Here is a 22737-nt window from a genome sequence, read left to right on the forward strand (position 1 = left end):
TGACTGGCAACTGCCCTGGATACCTTGGGAAGCTTCTAAGGCCATATTGGGTGGGTCCTATCTTGGGAAAAGAAGTTGGGGCATCTGCACGATGATAGAAAGCTCCCAGGATCTGCTAAGGACCACTTAGGTGGACTGTAAGTTGGGGGGATCTAAACACTCAGGTTGGGGGAGGGGTTTTCTCCTGCCTTTATTATAATATAAAACACATCCTAAACTTCAAGCAAAATTTAACTCGTCATCACTTGTGACAGTGCATAAGAACATCTTCCACCAAGTTGTTAGCTAAAGCGGGTGTGTGTGTGTGTGTGTGTGTGTGTGTGTGTGTGTGTGTAGGAGTCCCACTGCTGGAGGGGAGCTCAGACCCTCCCACCACTGGCCCGGAGCCCAGGCCTCCCAGCCATGTGTCTGCAGCTGCGACCTGTCATGCACTTCCTGGTCTGGGTTCTGTAATGGAAAGATCATTAACAGTGGGGGAGGGTGGAGAGATGAATCAACGGCGAAGAGGTAACCCTGCAGCTCCCACTCTCCACTGAGCTCTGACCTTAAAGTTCGGTCAGGTTCCTTAAAGAAAAGAATGTATCGCCCTCCCCCCACCTCTCCCAGCTGGGGCCTCTTGAACAACCCCCCCTCCCTCAAACTCAGCAGAAATTGTATGGGGAAGGAAACGCCAGCAGCTGGGCAGGGAAAACTTGCTGCTCCCTAAACTTGCTGATGAATTAGTAGAGGTTTCAGCTGTTTCAGGATGTGTCTTCTGGTCCCCCAAGCCTGCCATGGGTGCTTGAGCTCACAGTTCACCTGGAATCTCAGCTCCCCAAGTGCCTGCCATCTCCCCGCAATCCCGTCTCATCCCTGCAATGGTGGGGCTGGGTCACAGCCTCTCCAGGGTGGAGAAATGAATGGGCTTCATAAAGTTACTTTTTTTTCCCACCGTAAATAAATTCCCTCGTGGTTTTACACGATGCGACTAAAGACAATAAAACATCCTTTGAATACGAAAAGGTGTGGAACAGTGGTTACCAGGGGGCTGGAAGAGGGGAGAAGAGGGAGTTAGCGTTGAACAGGTAGGGTGTCGGGGAAGGTGAAATGGATGGTGGTGACGGCTACATAACGTGAATAAACTTAATGCCACAGAACTGTACACTTAAAAATGGTGAAAATGCACCACAAAGAAATGATAAATATTTAAAGTGATGGATACAATACAGCAATTACCATGATTTGGTCGTTACATAATGTGTGCGTGGATCAAAACATCATACTGCACCCACGATTATACATAACCATTACACGTCAATTACAAATTTAAAAATTGGTCGGCACGGTGGCTCACACCTCTAACTCCAATACTTTGGGAGGCTGAGGTGGGATGAGTCCAGGAGTTAGAGATCAGCCTGAGCAACAAAGTGAGACCTCAGCTCTACAAAAAAAAAAAAAAAAAAAAAAAATGAACAAAATTAGCCAGGCATGGTGGTGTGCACCTGTAGTCCCAGCTACTTGAGAGGCTGAGGTGGGAGGACCTCTTGAGCCTGGGAGGTCGAGGATGCAGTGAGCTGAGATAGCAACACTGCACTCTAGCCTGGGTGACAAAGTGAGACCCTGTCTCAAAAAAAAAATACATAATTAACTTAAAAAAAATAAAAAGTTAAAATGGTTAATTTTATGTTATATATATTTTACCACAATAAAAGAATTAGACGGCGCTGGGCTCGGTGGCTCACGCCTGTAATCCCAGCACTTTGGGAGGCCAAGGCAGGCGAACACCTGAGGTCGGGAGTTCGAGACCAGCCTGACCAACACAGAGAAACCCCGTGTCTACTAAAAACACAAAATGAGCCAGGCGTGGTGGTGAATGCCTGTAATCCCACCTACTTAGGAGGTTGAGGTAGGACAACGGCTTGAACTTAGGAGGTGGAGGTTGCAGTGAACTGAGGTCACACCATTGCACTCCAGCCTGGGCAACAAGAACGAAACTCTGTCTCAAAACAGAAAAAAAAAGAATCAGATGGTAATGGTAGTAGGCAGCATTAGTTTATTAAAAATGTTCTTACTTGGCATAAAAGTTGGTGATCCTTTGTTGGCTCCAAAAATTTGGGGGGAAATTTTACTGGCCTATGAAATCTAAAAATCTGGGACCACTGGTCTGTTCCACGCATTTCCAGGAGAGCATGGACCCAGAGACTGCTTCATTCATATCCCATCCATCCATACACCACACATTCTTCCTTCAGGCTCACTTTTATGCACACAACATGAACGTTGAGCATTCAGTACTCTCAGTTTTAAGAAATTAAAAACGTGGTTTGGGTTTTTTTTTTCGTTGTTTTTTTTTTTTTTTCCTTTGAGACAGGGTCTCACCCTGTAGCCCAGGCTAAAAAACAGTGGCACGATTTCAGCTCACTGCAGCCTCCACCTGCCTGAGTCAAGTGACCCTCCCACCTCAGCCCCCCAAGCAGCTGGGAGTATAGGCACATGCCACCATGCCTGGCTAATTTGTTTGTAGATACAGGGTTTTACCATGTTGGCCAGGCTGGTCTTGAACTCCTGACGTCAGCTGATCCACCCGCCTGGGCCTCCAAAAGTGCTGGGATTACTGGCATGAGCCACCGTGCCCAGTCAATTTAGGGATTTTTCTACCTGGAGTACATGGCTCTGTGGTAGCCAGGAAGCTAAAGCCTAGTATCTATGCTCAGGGCTCCAGTGATCAGGAGATCTAGAATAATCCTGGGAAAAGAGCCCTTACTCTCAGCAAAGTCAGTATTCCCCATGTCCTACTAGAAGAGAGAGAGCATACTTTGAGGTCCTTGTAAAACCATTTAGTCCCAAACTCAGTTTGAGTCACAGGTGGTTGTCACTGGCTGGATCCAGCCAGTGACAGCACCTGAAGAAATCACTCAGATGACAGCTGATCACTTACTGTGTGACCTCAGGCAAGTCACCTCCCCTCTCCCTCTCAAGCCTCAGTTTCCTCCACTGGAAAATGAGAGGGCTGACTGACCCTGTCCCAGCCCTAACCAATGTCCCATTTTAGTTGGGTCTTGTGAGATGATAGAGGGGCATCGCTTACTGACATCCCTTCCCGTGCCCACCGTGGGCACAAAGCTCCCTCCAATGTGAGGGAAGTGAAGAGCCCTCAACTGAACTGTCCTTCAGAAAAAACGATTCTTTGTTGGTCTCAGGGCTCCAGCCACCAGCACCTTCAATAAATGCTTCTCCTCTTCATCCCTGCTCCCTGGCCTGGAGTGCTTCTCGAGATTCTAAGGCTGACAGAAAGCCCAGCTATACATGGAGGATTCACTTTAGCGTCATCTTTTGACGGTCATGATATATTATCCCATGAGAACGGTTAGGCAAATAAATTTTTTAAATGCATTGGGAGTTTGGGAGTAGTGAAGGACTAAAATTATAAAATAAACATATGAAAAATATGTTTATAAAATTATGAAATAAACAAATGAAATTGACACTTCATTTTTGGGGGAACAGAGTCTCTGTTGCCCAGGCTGGAGTGCAGTGGCGCGATCTTGGCTCACTGCAACCTCTGCCTCCTGGGTTCAAGTGATTCTCCTGTCTCAGCATCCAGAGTAGCTGGGATTACAGCCACCCGCCACCACGCCCGGCTAATTTTTAAAAAACATTTTTAGTAGAAACACTCACTATGTTGGCCAGGCTGGGCTTGAACTCCTAACCTCAGGTGATCCACCCACCTCAACCTCCCAAAATGCTGGGATTAAAGGTGAGCCACTGTGCCAGGCCGCAACTGACACTTCAAATCATGACTACCCACGTTTTGAATGCCTAACTTCATTCAGTAGTTAGTAAAGGAACCTGAATCTTCTAAGGTTCAAAAGCTACTTCCTAAAACCTAAGGAAAATAAACCTTAATTCCAAAAGTAAACTCTGGAGTTTGACACCAGAGGAGCAGAGTTTTCTGAATGCAAAAGGACATTTCTGAAGGGCCGGGGCGCTGATCAGCATTCTAAAGGCTGTGATAATTGACCGAAGGCTGTGGCAGAGCAAGACAACATAAGCTCTTAGATCACTTCCCTGTTCACATCCTTCTCCTCCCCCATGCCTCCAAGGCAAATTGACTCAGACCTTTTTTTTTTTTTTTTTTGAGAGGGAGTCTTGCTATGTCGCCAGGCTGGAGTGCAATGGCACAATCTCGGCTCATTGCAACCTCTGACTCCGTGGTTCAAGCGATTCTCCTGCCTCATCACGGTGCTGCCCAGGCTGTTCTCGAACTCCTGAGCTCAGGCAATCAGTCCGCCTTGGCCTCCAAAAGTGCTAGGATTACAGGTGTGAGCCAACACGCCCGGCCTAGGTGATCCTCCTGCCTCAGCCTCCCGAGTAGCTGGGATTACAGGCACCCACTACCACGCCCAGGTAATTTTCTGTATTTTTTGTAGAGACGGGGTTTACACCATGTTGCCCAAGCGGCTGTTCTGAGCTCACTCTATCTGCCCACCTCGGCTTCCCAAAGTGCTGGGATTACAGGTGTAAGCCACTGCGCCTGGCCCTTCTTCATTACTTAAAAAATACACTAGGCCGGGCATGGTGGCTCACGCCTGTAATCCCAGCACTTTGGGAGTCCAGGGCGGGCAGATCACGAGGTCAGGAGATCAAGACCATCCTGGCTAACACGGTGAAACCCCGTCTCTACCAAAAATACAAAAAATTGGCCGGGCGTGGTGGCGGGCACTTGTAGTCCCAGCTACTCTGGAGGCTGAGACAGGAGAATGGCATGAACTCACTCGGAGCTTGCACTGAGCCGAGATTGCGCCACTGCACTCCAGCCTGGATGATGAGCGACACTCCGCCTCAAAAAAAAAAAAAAAAAAAACACTAGTAGCCTCAAAAAAATGTTAATGCCCCAGCCTCTGAAGCTTTTGATATGTTTACTTCCATCCATCAGAAATTGTTGGATCACGGCCATATTAGAAGCAATCTAGTTTATGTGTCCAGGCAATACCCATACCATATACCACACAGTCTAGGCTGTGATCTATGAAGAAAACTCAGGTATCGGATCTGATACCTTGGGAACCTTCTCCAAGTAGGAGGTCTCTGGCAACAGTGGAAATGGCAGCGTCCATGGGGATTTTGTTACACTGATTATTCTACGCTAGGGAACCTGTTCATTAAGGCAGCTCACAGACCTGTGACTGATGTGTAACCTCTCTACAGAATGCCACAGGAGACGTTACTGCAAGCAAGCAAGCAAACGCGCGCGCGCGTGCACACACACACATACACACACACACCCTGACAAAGGGAGGGGATGCGCAACTCCTGTGAGACAAAGGGGACTGAGCCAGCAATGTTTACTTTCAGAAGTTGGTCCACCTGGATTTTGTGGGGAAACCCAATTTGACATAGAAACATAGTGAAATACAGTGGAAAAAAAAAATACTATAGTCAGAACCACCTGAGTTTAAATCCTAGTTCCACCCCTCACCCACTATGTAAACTTAGATAGGTTACTTAACCCCCCAAACCTGTTTACTCATCTGATTATGGTCATAAAACCGATGTCTGTGGAATCATTGTAAAAATGGGAAAATGTCAAGCATGCAGAGTGTGGAGATGATATTTATTATTATTATTATTACTTTTGAGACAGAGCCTTGCTGTCGCCCAGGATGGAATGCAGTGGTGCAATCTCAGCTCACTGCAACCTCCACCTCCCGGGTTCAAGCTATTCTCCTGCCTCAGACTCCTGAGTAGCTGGGAGACTACAGGTGGCCGCCACCATGACCGGCTAATTTTTGTATTTTTAGTAGAGATGGGTTTCGCCATGTTACCAAGGCTGGTCTCAAACTCCTGACCTCAAGTGATCTGCCTGCCTCGGCCTCCCAAAGTGCTGGGATTACAGGTGTGAGCAACTCCGCCTGGCTAGTATTTATTATTATTTTAAAAGACATTTACTGGTATAATATTTTGGGGGCAATTTGGTATAGTGATATAACAGTGATATAATCAAAACTTAAAACAAATGGAACTATCCTTGGATACATGGACAGATTTTATTTGTAAGAGTATGTTCTACTGAATGCAAACTATTGAAAATAACCTAAATACCCAAATGTAGAGAACTGGATCAATTCTGTACACCCACACAATGAAATATTATGTAGTTCTTAAGCATGATGAAAAATATTCTCTGTATGACTCTAAATGCTGATATCAGTTACAAAACATCGTATACAGTATAAATCCTAATTCTGAAAAGTCAGGTTTATACAAATGCAAGAAAAAAGTCTAAAACAATAAATTCAGTTAACAGTGATTGCTTTTGAATGACGGAAATATAGGAGTTTTCCTTTTCCTCTTTACAAGTCTGTATTTTCTGAATTTTGAAAGATGAACCCAGATTACCTATCAAAACACCATTTATTTATTTATTTATTTATGAGATGGAGTTTCGCTCTTTCACCCAGGCTGGAGTGAACTGGCGCAATCTTGGCTTACTGCAACTTCTGCCTCCTGGGTTCAAGTGATTCTCCTGCTTCAGCCTCCTGAGTAGATGGGATTATAGGTGCGTGCCATCACACCTGGCTAATTTTTGTATTTTTAGTAGAGACAGGGTTTCGCCATGTTGGCCAGTGCTGGGATTACAGGAGTGAGCCACCGCGCCCGGCCTAAACACAAATGTTTTTAAAACAGTGATAAAGACATACTTGCTGACTTTCTAGAACTTTGCTCTAGTGGAGTAAACAGACATATATTAAAAACTCCACATAATGTGAGGCAGAGTAAAGTATGTGTTAGAATGAAAGTTAAAAAGAGGCCAGGCATGGTGGCTCACACCTGTAATCCCAGAACTTTGCAGGCTGAAGCGGGTCAGGAGTTCAAGACCAGCCTGGCCAACATGGCGAAAACCTGTCTCTACAAAACATATAAAAATTAGCTGGGCATGGTGGTGGGTGCCTGTAATCCCAGCTTCTCGGGAGGCTGAGGCAGAAGAATTGCTGGAACTTGGGAGGCAGAGGTTGCAGTGAGCCAAGATCACATCACTGCACTCCAGCCTGGATGACAGAGCGAGACTACATCTCAAAAGGGCATGGTGGTTCATGCCTGCAATCCCAACACTTTAGGAAGCTAAGGCTGGCAGATCGCTTGAGCCCAGGAGGTCCAGGCAGCAGTGAGCCACGATCACTCCACTGCATTCCAGCCTGTGCAACAGAGTGAGACTATGTCTCAGGGAAAAAAAAAGGGGGCGGGGGAGGTGGCCCTTAAATTAAGCCTTAATCTAAACCCAAACTAAACCTTAAACTAAGATTTGAGTAGGAATTATAAAAAGTGAAAAGGAAGAAAAGGACAGGAACAGACATTTCCAGCTAAGGGACGAGGATACACAATGTATAAAGTATACGTTGTATTTATGGAAAAAGGAAGAGATTTGCTTGATTAGATGAACGAATAAATGAGTGAGTGAGTGAAAAAAAATCAGTGAATGAATAGACCATTAGCCAGAGGCTAGTTTTTGATCCTAGAGAAATGTGAGGAAGGCCTAAGCTGTGAATTCAATGTTCACTGTTGGTTAACTCTTACAAACCTCAGTGTTGCTGTTTCTGACCTCTTTCCCTGCCCAACCTCGTAACCACTAAGTTCACTCTTTGCGGAACTCCTTGACCCTCTCACCCACTTCAGGCTCCATGTGTCTCCATGTCCAGGGCCTGCGAACATAAACGGCACAGCCCCCGCCCCACCATCCTCCTCCTTTTACACAACCCATCCCGGGAGGCTCAGCCACGCCACAGCACGTGAACGAGAAGAGGGCGTGGAGTTTCAAGCTCTGCCAGGGTGGATCTTTCTCAGTGCCTGAAACCAACTACACGGACCCCTCACCCCACAGCCCCTAGTTTGCAGGGCACAAATGCTTTACATGAAGGCAGTGGATACCTCGTTTGGCAAGTGGAAAGGTGAGAATTGTGTGAGCCAAGAAACAGGAGAAGGGAGGGAACTCTGAGGGTAGAAGTTCAATGTCTCTTGGTGCCACACTGGCAATGCTAAGAGGCAACAGGCCCACTACTGGGGAGGAGGGGTTCGGGCAATTGGCCCTGCTACTTGGCTGCCACCAGCTGGAAGTCAGAGCAAATCCCAAGGTAAGAAGTGGCCCAGACTCCAGCAGGCTTCTCCTAGGAGGAAACAGTTTGGGATTTGCCCAGGCCTTTCAGATCCACGTAGGGCAGTGAGCTTTCAGCTTAATTATTTAGGGTGCAGTGGGGCTGGGGAGTAGGGCAGGCGGGGAGAAGGGATTGCCTGCAATTTGGTGAAAGAGCCAGGCCCAGGAGAAAGGCCTAGGTTGCCCCATTCAGGAGCCCAGGAGAATGAGAGCAGCTGGACTTCCCCGGTCAACAAGGAAACAGTTGTCTCATTTCCAAGCCTCAGGGAAGGAAGAAAGAGGCAAAGGTGGTGTCTACAGGGTGAGCTGGAGCCCCCAGTGGCCCTGGAGGAACAGGCATTGTGAAAACAGGACCAGCTGCTGGTCAGGCTCTCTGACCCCAGACCTCGCCCTCCGGGATAATGACTCCCCAGGACTCACTTCTCCCAGGGCCATCCATCACCGCCCAGACACAAGCCATCACTCACTGCTTCTGCCTGGCCAGAGCAAACACCCCTCCGTGCCGGGGCCACAGGCTCCCAAAGAATCCCTGACACTGTCTCTCCAGTTCCTGCTGACCTGACTCCAGGTAGTCACAGAAACCGGGTGATGGAAACCCTGACAGAGTCTTTGTTTGGGATCCCTCCCTTCCCCCACTGGCAGCAAGCTCTCTGGACAGCCATTTGTTCTTCCCTGAGAAATTCCTCCTCCCTGACTTCAGGGAGCGGGCCTGGCAGAGCCAGAGTGGAAAATCAGTGAAGCTAATGGTGTAGCAATGCAGAAGCTGGAGCCAAGAACACAGCCTCGGAGCAGCTCTGCTGCGCTCGCCCCAGCTTGGTCAAGAGGGCCACGTGAGCATCCTCACATTCTCTCACAGGCCGAGGGCTGGGTCCTCCCTCTCCAGCTCCGAACACTTGCAAACACCCCTTCCAGGCACTGGAGCCACCTCTCCAGGGGAAGCAGGACAGAGCTGATACTCTGGGGAAACCTGTTACGAGCTTAGCACCTTGCAGATTTCTAGAGGCCTAAATCCTCCACCCTTGTTCTCGAGTGGGTCATCTGACATCACCTTTTGCTCCATGGAATTCCACTAGCCTCCTGGCAGGGGATGAAGAAACTCCTCTTACCATCCAGTGTGAGTGAGAAGCAAACAAGTTCTTCTCATCAGAAGAAATTATGCTGGAGATGGGGTGGGAGTAGGGGAGGGTCATGCCTGTGTCCCGAGGCAGCCTTAGGACATTGGACCACAGTCCAGTGTAGATGCTAGACTACAGGTCTGGTAGCAGAACAGAGGATGTCCCACTACCGAACCTGTAGTACCTATCTGAGACTCTCCCTGCAGCCACGCTGAAATGCACACCCCTTTTGGCCAAAGGCAGCTGGACACGCCCAGGGATGGAGAAGCTGCAAGGGTCCTATGATTTGAGGCTAGGCAACGGCTCTGGACAACGCACAGCCTCTCCCCCATAGGTGCAGGTTTCTGCAAAACACAGAGACAAAGCCCCGCTTTGTGGTGCACACAGGGTATCCAGGGGGCTTGAGGCCAGAATGGAAATGTGCGGTTTTTCCATTAAGCGCAACATCTCCCGCCTCTAACAGGCCACCAGACTCCTTCAAATCTGGGTGGGTGGGAGGAGCTGTAAAACTCAGCCCATTAAATCGCTTATGAGCTGCAGGTTTTCTGAGCAGGGAGGCAAAAGCAGGGGGCCTGGGGTGTTTAACCCACAGTACTGTTGAAAAGGGGGCAGGAACCCCACCCCAACTGCCAGCAGTGGCCTTGCAAGCAGTGTTGCAAACACTCACTGGCTTTCCCCACCAAGACTTGACTTACTGCAAAACACAGACAAATGCACCCTCCACAAGCTCAGAATGTTGGTGCTTATCATCTGAAACTGGCTTCAGTCTTTCCAAACAACTCCCTCGCCACTCTCAAAGCCTGATCTAAAACAAGTTGAGGCTCTGTAAGATCCCAAACCAAAGGAAGGGAAGGAGAGGGAGAGGGGAGGGAGGCTGGTTTTCCTGGAACCCTTATTAAATCAACTTTCCAAGGACAGCCAGAAACTCCAGGCCCTCCCCAATCCCTCAGGAGCACTTGCAGACTGAGGGGCGTTGGCACTGCGCTCAGTGGGGAGGGGCTCCCAACACACACACACACACACACACACACACACACACAATTAAAATCACAGCAAGGCCATTCAAATGGGGAAAACTCAGTGTGAACAGGGTTTTGGGTGGTTTGTTCTCACCTTTTGGACAGAGCCCTTAATACATAGATTATAATGTGCTTTTTCTTTTTTTTTTTTTTTTTTTTTTGAGACGGAGTCTCGCTCTGTCGCCCGGGTTGGAGTGCAGTGGCCGGACCTCAGCTCACTGCAAGCTCCGCCTCCCGGGTTCACGCCATTCTCCTGCCTCAGCCTCCCGAGTAGCTGGGACCACAGGCGCCCGCCACCTCGCCCGGCTAGTTTTTTGTATTTTTAGTAGAGACGGGGTTTCACCGTATTAGCCAGGATGGTCTCGATCTCCTGACCTCGTGATCCGCCCGTCTCGGCCTCCCAAAGTGCTGGGATTACAGGCTTGAGCCACCGCGCCCGGCCTGCTTTTTCTTTTTTTAAAGACAGGGTCTCCTTCTGACACCCAGGCTGGAGTGCAGTGGCTTGATTATAGCTCACTGCAGCCTCAACTCCTGGGCTCAAGCAACTCTCAAGCAATTCTCCCATCTCAGCCTCCTGAACAGCTAGGACTGCCAATGTGTGCCACGTTACCCAGCTAATTTTTAAAATTTTTAGAGATGGGGTCTTGCTATGTTGCCCAGGCTGGTCTGGAACTCCCCAGCTCATGCAATCCTTCTGCATCAGCCTCCCATAGTGCTGGGATTACAGGTGTGAGCCACTGTGCTCGGCCTATGATTTTTTTTAAGACAATAGCAGCACTGGCCAGGCATGGTGGCTCACAGCTGTAATCCCAGCACTGTGGGAAGCCGAGGTGGGTGGATCATGAGGTTAGAAGATCGAGACCATCCTAGCCAACATGGTGAAACCCCGTCTCTACTAAATATACAAAAAAAAAACTAGCTGGGCATGGTGGCACATGCCTGTAATCCCAGCTACTCAGGAGGCTGAGGCAGAAGAATCGCTTGAACACAGGAGGTGGAGGTTGCGGTGAGCTGAGAATGTGCCACTGTACTCCAGCCAGGCAACAGAGTGAGACTCCGTCTCAAATAAATAAATAAATAAATAAATAAATTTTTAAATATAGCAGCAGCATTATTTAATAATCAGCAGGCCCAAAGACTATATAATACACTTTACACTTACGAAGTTCCTTACGGCTTACAAAGCATGAAGCCAGATCTCCCCTTAGAAGGTCCTGGCCACAGCAGTTCTCTGTTCTGTCAGAAAGCTCATGAGAGACAGGCTATGTGAAAGCAACACACTCACACTGAGATAGGGTTTACTTCACCAAATGGAGACCTGGGGCTTGTTCTCCAAGTGCAGCGGCTTTCCGTTGCTGTGTCCCATGAAACAACGTGCTCCTCGCCATGTGCTGCCTCCCCTGGAGGCCCAAGAAAAGGGACCCACAACTGCCATTGACTGCTCACAGCCTAGGACCAGGCAGGATCCTATGAGCTCTGCAGACATACTCATATGGCATTTACAAAGACTTTATGAGCACACATTCATTATCAATATATTTTATAAAAGGGCACAAAGAGGAACTTTCCCAAGAGCCAACAGTCAGTAAGGTGTGGAGCCAAAATCAAAACCAGGGCAGTCCAAGGAAAATGTGTGCCCACACAGGCTTGCTTGCACATGAAAGTTCACAGCAGTTTTATTAATAGCCCAAACTGTTAACCCAAATACAGGTGACCCAACAAATATGGGACGGACTGCAAAAGGGCATGAGGAAAATGTTTCATCACTTGATTGGGGTCATAGTTACACGGGGTGTAGACATTTATCAAAACACATCAAACTACGCACTTAAAACAGTTGTATTTTATAGTGGATAAGTTATACCTAAATTAAGTTGGTTTGGCCAGGTACGGTGGCTCACACTTATAGTCCCAGCACTTTGGGAAGCCAAGGTGGGTGGATCATTTGAGGTCAGGAGTTCAAGGCCAGCCTGGCCAACAGGGCGAAACCCATCTCTACTACAAATATAAAAGTTAGCCAGGCATAGTGGCGAGAACCTGTAATTCCAGCTACTTAGGAGGCTGAGGCAGGAGAATCACTTGAACCCAGGAGGCAGAGGTTGCAGTGAGCCAAGATCATGCCACTGCACTCCAGCCTGGGTAACAGAGCGAAACTCTGTCTCTTTAAGAAAACAAACAAACAAAACCCACTTTTTTTAAGGTCTTGCTCTGTCACTCAGGGTAGAATGCAGTGGGGTAATTACAGCTCGCTATAGCCTCAAACTCCTGGGCACAAGTGATCCTTTTGCCTCAGCCTCCCAAAGAGCTGGTACTACTGGCGTGTACCACCACATTCAGCTACCTTTTTTTATTTTTTATAAAGATGAGGTCTTGCTTGCTATGTTGCCCAGGCTGATCTTAAACTCCTGGGCTCAAGTGATCCTCCCGCCTCTGCCTCCCAAAGTACTGGGATTATAGGTGGGAGCCACTGTGCCTTTGCCAGTTAAGTTGATTTTTAAAAAATGGTCATTTAATGTCAGTCTTCCTGGGTACATGGCCTCCTAAGAGCCCCATCCACCTCTCTTCCTCCCTTTCTTCTGTTCACAAGGCCAGTACTTTGTGCTCATCAAGACCTTCAGCCCCCAGGTTCCAGCCTCCACCCTGCCCCAGCAGCTTCCGTGACACCCTCCTCCTCTACTAGCACCCTCACTCTGGTCCTAAAGTTCCTTGTACTCATCCCGTTGGGCTGGCCCACAAGCGGCCAGGCCCGAGACCCACATCTCCCTTCTGGGCTGCAAAAAAAAGAAAGTACTTTAGGATCCATCATAAATTCACATTCTCAAACCTCAACCAGGTCCTCGCTGCACTTCGACTCCTTTATCGTTGTCTACAATTGGCAGACTCAAATCTCAACTCCCCTCAAACCTCCCTTTACACTCTCATCTTAGTCTCCAGTTGCCCAGAGTTGACACCTAACCTACTTAAACCCACAGATGCTATTGCTATAGGGTCTTTACTACTTTTTCCTTCCTTTATCATCTCCCAGTCCCCATCCTGGTCAGTACCTGCACTTCCTCTAGCCAGACACTCAAAACAACCTTCAACCTCATCCTTCTGGCAGCAGCGGTGGCAGCAGTAACAACTACTAACACCTTACATGGAAGTGCTTCATCTGGATTATCCCACTTAACCCTTTATTATTTATCCCTGTTTTACAGATGAGCAAACTGCGGCGTACCATGTTTGAGTAGTTTGTTGAAGTAAATAATGCAGTTATCAAGTGGCAGAGCAGGGCGCAAACACAGGTGCACCTCACTCTTTCCCCCTAGCCATCCAAACTGAGCTGCCAAATTAACTTTCTGAAAGCCGATTGTGACATTACTTGCTCAAAACTTTTCAAGTTTCCCAACATCTACCCATTTAAGTCTAGTTTTCTTTTCTTTTTCTATTTTTTTTTTTTTTTTTTTGGTGAGACAGTCTCACTCTGTCACCCAGGCTGAAGTGAAGTGGCATGATCATGGCTCACTGCAACCTCCACCTCCCAGGTTCAAGTGATCTTCCCACCTCAGCCTCCTTAGTAGCTGGGACTACAGGCATGTGCCACCACATCTGGCTAATTTTCCTATTTTTTGTAGACACAGGATCTCACTATGTTGCCCAGGTTGGTCTCAAACTTCTTGGCTCAAGCAATCCTCCTGCCTTGGCTTCCCAAAGTGTTGGGATTACCAGCAAAATCCACGCCTGGCCTAAGTATAGTTTTCTTCTCCTCCTTTTTTTTTTCAGACAGAGTCTCGCTCTGCTGCCCAGGCTGGAGTGCAGTGGCACGATCTTGGCTCACTGCAAGCTCCGCCTCCCAGGTTCCTGCCATTCTCCTGCCTCAGCCTCCCGAATGGCTGGGACTACAGGCGCCCGCCACCACGCCCAGCTAATTTTTTTATATTTTTACTTGAGATGGCGTTTCACTGTGTTAGGCAGGATGGTCTGGAACTCCTGACCTTGTGATCCACCCGCCTCAGCCTCCCAAAGTGCTGGGATTACAGGCGTGAGCCACTGCGCCCGGCCCTAAATATAGTTTTCTTGGCAGGGCGTTAAGCTTTCCATATGCTAACTCAATCCAATTTTTCCAAGTGTTGCTTCCCAACTATCTACTCACCAGGCAAACTGTTCTCCATAAACCATATACATGCTGCCTCTGAACACTCATGCTGTTCAACATGGAGGGCCCTTCATTTTCCCCTTCTGAACTCAAGCCCATCTCAGGTGCTCTCTGTTCCCCTCTTCCTCTGCATTCCCATCACCTTTGGTTGTAATTTCACCGGGTGGTTTAAACACAGTCTGTCTGTGTTACTTATTCCTGTACTTGCCCATCCCCTCCTGACCATAAACTCCCTGTGGGCAGACAGTCTCTCCCACTTTGGGTCTCCACTGTGCTCCAGCAGTTCAGACCTTGCCTTCAGTTCTGTTACTGACAGCAACATGAATATGCCTGCTCTAGACACTGTACCTTCTATAAAGTCTCACACAACTTTCCCTGTTCACCCCCAACTCCATCCAGGGGACACATATTCTCACCCATAACTCATCCTTCAAATAGGTCCCTGGCCAGCTGAGTGGCAGCCTTTTGAACACAGCCACACCATCACGTGCACCTCCAACCTTTCACCCACTGTGTCAACCTTCTCTGTGTGACCAGCCACTGAGTCACAAACCACACTATCCTCTGGCAGCAGAAATGCCCATACATTAGTTTTCAAAGTCCCTCGAAAGCCACCAGGTATGCTATACCTGTAATCTCCCAAGAGGCCTTTTCACAGCTCAAACAGATCCCAAGAATGGTCGGGTAAGTCCTTCCTGTTACCGATGATGGCTCTGAATTTCCAACACGCCATAGGTCTCCATGCTCCTTCATGCTTCCTGGGTCTCAATCACTTCAAAACCCCTCAAACACTACCTATCCAAAGCAAACCACTTGGCAGGCCCCCAGACAGGACCTGTGAGATACAATCAAGGATAGGAAAATGCAGGCATGGAGCCATGACTGCTGATCTTTATAGAAGATGTCCTTTTTTTCACCCAGGCTGGAGCATGGTAGTGCAATCATAGCTCACTGCAGCCTCAACTCAGGATCACGCGATCTTCCTGTCTCAGCCTCCTAAGTAGCAAGTAGCTGGGACTAGCAGCGTGCACCACCACACCCAGTTAATTTCCTTTTTTTTTGTAGAGATGGGGTCTCGCTATATTGCCTAGGCTGATCTTGAACTCCTGGCCTCAAGTGATCCTCTTGCCTTAGCCTCCCAAAGTGCTGGTGTTACATGTGTGACCCACCATGCCTGGCAAAGATGTGGCTCTGGAACAATTTTCTAGAAGCCAGAGGTCTTTAGCAAGCTCTCACCTCCTACAACATCCCCTGTACTCCAACCCAAGTTCTACATCCAAATTCAAAGGTCATTCTCTCCCCACGGCACCACCAGCTGCATTTTATACATCACCTATGTTAAAGTGTGACACTAGGGTCCTAATCAGATATTCTTTCTTCAGAAAGAGAAAAGCACAAATTAACTCCCACAAACATGTCACCTCAGGTAAATGGATGTCACCAGCCTTCATGACCCCAACCTCTGATGAAGTCAGTTATGTTTATAACCAGACCAGAACCAACCCAGGTATCTTGAGAGTTTCTCCTGCAGGAAGGGAGTTCTTTGCTCCACCTGGGAAGGAGCCTTCCCTGTTGACCACATTACCTGCAACCATATCACCTCCCTCCCAGCCCATCCTGTTTCCCAGGCCCAGGAGTCCAGGCTGCCCCCAGCCAGTACCTTACCTTGTTCAGGCAAGGTCGGGGACGGCCTAGCGGTGCAGAGCGTGGCTGTGACCAGCACAGCCCAGAAGAGGAGGCACTTCCAGCTCCACATCCCAGTTCTGCACTTAGAGGTTGGTGACAAGGCTCCACACCTCCATGGATACTCCACCTTGAGCTCAATCCTCCTTTTCAAACTGACCCTGGGGAAAGAAAAAAAACCCCAAAAGTTAGGAGGGTCCAGGTAGGGGAGGGGCAAGGAGAAACAGAAGGTAAAGCATGCCACGTGGCGGCTGCTTAAAGCATGGACTTACTAAGGCGTCCAGAAGAAAACTGTGAATCTACCCCAACAATGAATTAGATTATCAGTCCTGGCTGGGTGCGGTGGTGCATCCTGTAATCCCAGCACTTTGGGAGGCCCAGACAGGAGCATCACTTGAGGCCAGGAGTTTGAGACCAGCCTGGCCATGGTGAAACCCTGTCTCTACTAAAAATACAAAAAATTAGCCAGGCATGGTGGCACACACCTGTAGTCCCAGTTACTTTAGAGGCTGAGGCCGGAGAATCACTTGAACCCGGGAGATGAAGGTTACAGTGAGCTGAGATTGCGCCACTGCACTCCAGCCTGGGTGACAGAGCGAGATTCTGTCTCAAAAAGAGGTTATATGTCTTAATTGGACAGAAGGATGCTTTAGTTCAATTCTACAGCTATGTTTTGAGTGTAGATTATGTACAAGCCTGGGAATACCATCATGAGGTTTTCCAAGGTATAAACTTCCAGGTAGTATGTGCTACCAAGTGAATGGTCTCATGAAAGTCCCAAATAATTCTGCCCTTTTGCGGGAAACAGCTTTACAAAGTGTGCTACAATTGCAGGAGGTTTGAGCATGCCGATGGCTCCCCAGCATAAGACTTCACTCCGCCCAGGCCAGGTGCGGTGGCTCACACCTGTAATCTCAGCACTTTGGGAGGCTAAGGTGGGCAGATCATTTGAGGTCAGGAGTTCGAGACCAATCTGGCCAACATGGTGAAACCCCATCTCTACTAAAAATACAAAAATTAGCTGGGCGTGGTGGTGCACACCTGTAAGAGGCTGAGACAGGAGAACTGCTTGAACTCAGGAGGCAGAGGTTGTAGTGAGCTGAGATAGCGACACCGCACTCCAGCCTAGGTGACAGAGTGAGACTGTCTCAAAAAATTAAAAAGAAGGCCGGGCGTGGTGGCTCACGCCTGTAATCCCAGCACTTTGGGAGGCCAAGATGGGCGGATCACGAGGTCAGGAGATCGAGATCTCCTGGCTAACACGGTGACACCCCGTCTCTACTAAAATACATAAAAAAATTAGCTGGGCATGGTGGCAGGTGCCTGTAGTCCCAGCTACTCGGGAGGCTGAGGCAGGAGAATGGCGTGAACCCGGGAGGCGGAGCTTGCAGTGAGCCGAGATCGCACCACTGCACTCCAGCCTGGGCAACAGAGCGAGACTTTGTCTCAAAAAAAAATTAAAAAGAAAATTTAAAAAAGACCACTCCATCTAGGGCCAACCAGTCCCTCTGGTGAGAAATAAGGGGCAATGAAGAATCATGGAACAAGCTAAGGACTAGTAAATGGAAGCCAAGTACAGAGATAACTAGTTAGTAGCTGCTGGACTTGATGCTCAACTCCCCGACTTATGCAATGAAGCAGCTAAAATAAATGACCTCCTGGGTACTTTCTTTTTATCTCTAAAATTGTATGAATCACATCCATAGTTCTACCAGCCTCCCTTGCAGAGGGAGCTACTTACAAAGAGCCTAAGAGTGTGGAGCCAGGAGGGATCCAGTTCTCCCTGATGCTAGAAGGTGACAAGTGACATCTGACAGATATGAGTCCAGAAGCTGCAGGGGGCAAAGGGTCCTAGGAGGTCCCACTGCAGAATCAAGGGCTGTTGCAAGCACTGAGTCAAAGATGGCTCACGCTGGCCCCAGTTAAAAGAACAGAATCTGCAGCCCTTTACCCTTCTCAGGTCTGGAGGGGTAAAATTTAAAACTCCCCAGGGTCTTAAAGAACGGATCATAGCTGTTAACATTTACCAAGTGACAAGACTTTCTGGGCACTGTCAGGGCTACGTGGGGGTGACCATCTCTATCTTCCAGGTGGCTTCTGTCCTAAATGCTCCAGGGAGCCATCCAAGTTATTCAGAGAATCTACTTCCCCGGAACATGCCCTAATGTGGTACTTCAGCCCTGCCTCCCCCGAGCCAGGCAGGGCCCCTCGCAAGTGAGTCAGTGCTGGCTGGCAGAAAAGCCCCTGGATTCTTGGCTTCATTCACATGTGCTTGGCCAGCGGGATACACATGCCACACCACTAGCTCCCTCCCAAGGCTTACTAAAATGTTTTAATGATTTCAAATCAAAAGAGAAGTAAACATTTCTCAAAATTTCATTTTTCTAAATTTACCAAAGGAATTAGAAAAGACAAAATGAGGCCGGGCGTGGTGGCTCACGCCTGTAATCCCAGCACTTTGGGAGGCCAAGGCGGGCGGATCACGAGGTCAGGAGATCGAGACCATCCTGGCTAACACAGTAAAACCCCGTTTCTACTAAAAATACAAAAAATTAGCCAGGCGTAGTGGCGGGCGCCTATAGTCCCAGCTACTCGGGAGACTGAAGCAGGAGAATGGCGTGAAGCCGGGAGGCGGAGCTTGCAGTGAGCCGAGATCTCGCCACTGCACTGCAGCCTGGGCGACTGAGGGAGACTCCGTCTCAAAAAAAAAAAAAAAAAAAGACAAAATGAAATGAATACTGAACACCCACTATGTACCACGGATGCCCTAAGTAGAACTAATTTAGAACTATAAAACGTCATTTATTCCTCACTATAAACTTATGGGGGATAAGTTTCATTATTCCTTTTAAGCAATGGAGAAACTGAGGCTCAAAGAGATTAAGTACTTTACCCAAGGAAATGTAGCTAGCATGTAATAGTGCCTCAAAGTTTTTGGATATTAGAGGACATGGTGGGAGGAAGTAAATAAGGGACTGATCAAGCCTGACTCCATCTGATGCAAACTCAATTTCTCCAAACCAAGTAGATAAGGCAAATCCAAGGTAACTCTGGTAACAAAAGAGCCTTGATTTGCAGTTCCGTTGGTCAAAAGACCCTTGTGCCAGGGTGTGGTGGCTCACACCTATAATCCCAGGACTTTGGAAGGCTGAGGCGGGTTATCACCTGAGGTCGGGAGTTAAGAACAGACTGGCCAACATGGTGAAATTCCTCATCTACTAAATCTACAAAAATTAGCTGGGCGTGGTGGTGCACACCTGTAATCCCAGCTACTCAGGAGGCTAAGGCACGAGAATTGCTTGAATCCAGGAGGTGGAGGTTGCATTGAGTTGAGATTGTGTCACTGCACTCCCACCTGGGTGACGGAGTGAGATCCTGTCTCAAAACCAACTAACTAAAAGAAAGACCCTTGAAAGCAGACCACAGATGGGCCATCTAGGACACTGCATGGGGCACATTCCCAGATCCCGGATAGAAGCAGTGCTTGCCAGAGGATACCCCTAAACCCATATTCCACATCTCACTACATCCCAAAGATATACCTGATGCAGGCCTGTCACTCAGAAATGCATACCTGACCAAGAAAACCCAGGTCCCATGGTAAATGCCAGAGTATTGAACAAGTTCTCAGGTTCCAATGGGAAAGAGTGATGTCATGTTGAGATGGTTAAGCTTGCTTGGACCTGGCCACTCTGTCCCCAGAAAAACCTGCCGCCTCCTCCCAGGTGTGGGCTGGCTGCAGACCGCCCTCTCTTAGCTCCCTGGTCAATGCACTGCAAATTCATCTGCCAGCTTCCCTCTCGTTCTTTCCCAAAAAAGGTGCAAAAAGTCTCTTCCTCTCCTACCCCTCTGGCCCTCAGGTTTGACATCTATAAAACAAAGATGTTAAGAAAACCTGGCCTCCTGGCACCAACTCCTGGAAAAAGAAGTGGGCATACACCCCATGCCACCCGCCTGCAAAAAACACAGTGACAGGCCACTAGTCCACATGCTGTCTGGACCCTGCCACCTCCTCCTTCACCTCAGTTTCTCATTCTACTAATTAATGAATTTTTCCAATCCCTTAGGAACAGTTTCCTTCCTTCACTGCTTGACAGATGTGACCTGCAGCCTTGCAGGTGTACACAGCAGCTTCCTCCAAGACCCTGCAGCTGGTTCCCCCCCGCCCTGCCTCTCCAATATCAGCCAGGCTCCTGGGATTCACGCCTGCATGCAGAGGTCCTCGGTGGGGAGGAGGCAGGGGGCAGATCTCAGTTTCCCACTCATCGCAGGGGGCTGAATTACTTGCCCTGCCTCCATCACAGGTGGTTATGAAGACTGAATGGGCTGCATGGGTGAAAGTGCCTGCTGTCTTCTCACTGGAGTACTGATCCAACATAAAGGGTGGACAGTATCTGGTGAGACAGCAGGGGCTGGCTGGACCACCGTGACCTTGCAGCTCTCCCACTTCTAAGAGAAAAGCCTTCTGTGAAGGTCAGATCTCCTTGTCCAAAATTTACGTAAGAAAAATTATCTGATGAATTCATGGCCGAGTCTTTTTATTCTTTCTGAGACGGAGTGTTGCTCTATCACCCAAGCTAGAGTGCCGTGGCACGATCTCGACTCACTACAACCTCCATCCCCCAGACTCAAGTGATCCTCCCACCTCAGCCTCCCAAGCAGCTGGGCTAAGTTGCTGTATATTTTTTAAAAATGGGGTCTCACCATGTTGCCCATACTGGTCATGAACTCCTGAGCTCAAGATATCCACCCACCTTGGCCTCCCAAAGTGCGGGGATTACAGGCATGAGCCACCACACCCAGCCTGAGTCTTTTCATTCCTGTCGGCTGGAGACAGTATGAATTCATGCCCTTCCATTTGTGATCCTGCCACCCTGGGACAGTCACTTAACCGTTCTGAGCCTCAGTTTCCCACTTAGAGGAAGCTACATCACAGGTGATTACGAGGCTCAAATGGTTGGTGTGGGTGAATGTGCTCATTCTCTCCTCTTTAAAGTACCAATCGAATGTAAAGTATTATGTATTTGTATTTCACATATAATATTAAGATATTTATAATTCTCATTGTGTAGTGCTTTGAGTCACTCCTTGACAGCACTCTCAGGAGATCTGGTAATTGGCAGCAGGAGGACAGGAACTTCCAACCTTTCCAAAGGCATTTCTCACTCTCCATCTTCATGTCTTATATTCTAGATCTGTGGCCCACACGGTGGCCACTGCACACTTGAAATGTGGCTGGTGCTAACAGATATGCTAGAAGTAAAAAGTATACACCGCATCTTAAAAACTTATTATGAAAAAAATGTAAAGTATCTCATCAATAATTTCTATATTTGATTACATGTCCAAATGATAATATTTTGGAAATATAGTTATATTAAATAAATTATTAAAATCTAAACAAGTTAATTAAAAAACAAATTTTGGCCAGGTGTGGTGGCTCACGCCTGTAATCCCAGCACTTTGGAAGGCTGTGGTGGGCGAATCACGAGGTCAAGAGGTTGACACCATCCCGGTCAACATGGTGAAACCCCATCTCTACTCAAAATACAAAAATTAGCTGGGCGTGGTGGCACGCGCCTGTAGTCCCAGCTACTCGGGAGGCTGAGGCAGGAGAATCGCTGAACCCGGGAGGCAGAGGTTGCAATGAGCAGAGATTGCGCCACTGTACTCCAGCCTGGCAACAGAGCAAGACTCTGTCTCAAAAAAAAAAAAAAAAAAAAAAAATTACCTGTTTCTTTCTTTTAACTTAAATTTCCAATGTGGCTTCTAGAAAATCTGAAAGTACACATAGCTCATGTTATAATGTTATATTTCTTTCTTCCTTTCTTGTTTTCCTTGAGATGGAGTCTTGCTCTGTCACTCAGGCTGGGGTTGCGTGGCGCAATCTCGGCTGAACCTCTGCCTCCCGGGTTCAAACAATTCTTCTTCCTCCCAAGTAGCTGGGATTACAGACATGAGCCACCAAGCCCGGCTAATTTTTTTATTTTTGAGACAGAGTTTCACCATGTTGGCCATGCTGGTCTTGAACTCCTGACCTCAGGTGATCCACCCGCCTTGGCCTCCCAAAGGGCTGGGATTACAGGCATGAGCCACTGTGCCTGGCTGTTTTTTTTTTTTTTAAACAGGGTCTTCCTCTGTCCCCCGGGTGGGAGTGCAGTGGTGCAATCACAGCTTATTGCAGCCTCTGCCTCCTAGGCTCGAGTGATCCTCCCACCTCAGCCTCCTGAACAGCTGGGACTACCAGACAACATGAGCACACTCATCTAATTTGTGTATTTTTTGGTAGAGACAGGGTCTCACCATGTTGCCCAGGCTCATCTTCATCTCATGGGCTCAACCAATCCGCCTGCCTTGGCCTCCCAAAGTACTGGGATTACAGGCATGAGCCACTTCGCCCAGCTGCTCATGTTCTATTTCTTTTTTTTTTTTTTTTTGAGACGGAGTCTCGCTCAGTCGCCCAGACTGGAGCCCGGTGGCGCGATCTCCGCTCACTGCAAGCTCCACCTCCCGGGTTCACGCCATTCTCCTGCCTCAGCCTCCCAAGTAGCTGGGACTACAGGCGCCCGCCGCCATGCCCAGCTAATTTTTTGCATTTTTAGTAGAGACGGGGTTTCACCATGTTAGCCAGGATGATTACGATCTCCTGACCTCGTG

The 22737-nt window shown here is 48.3% G+C and overlaps 1 protein-coding gene across 20 annotated transcripts in view; it reads right to left on the bottom strand.

Moving 5' to 3' along the window:
- FGFR1 (fibroblast growth factor receptor 1) overlaps positions 1-22737 on the bottom strand; it is a 58060-nt gene that overhangs the window by 30068 nt on the left and 5255 nt on the right. For all 20 annotated transcript variants that reach the window (XM_015145064.3, XM_077942384.1, XM_015145063.3 and 17 more), the window contains 1 exon segment: positions 16063-16241. In XM_015145064.3, the coding sequence (XP_015000550.1) occupies positions 16063-16153 (91 nt within the window). In that variant the 5' untranslated portion in view covers positions 16154-16241.

This window comes from Macaca mulatta, chromosome 8 (genome assembly GCF_049350105.2).
Source record: "Macaca mulatta isolate MMU2019108-1 chromosome 8, T2T-MMU8v2.0, whole genome shotgun sequence".
NCBI lineage: Eukaryota > Metazoa > Chordata > Mammalia > Primates > Cercopithecidae > Macaca > Macaca mulatta.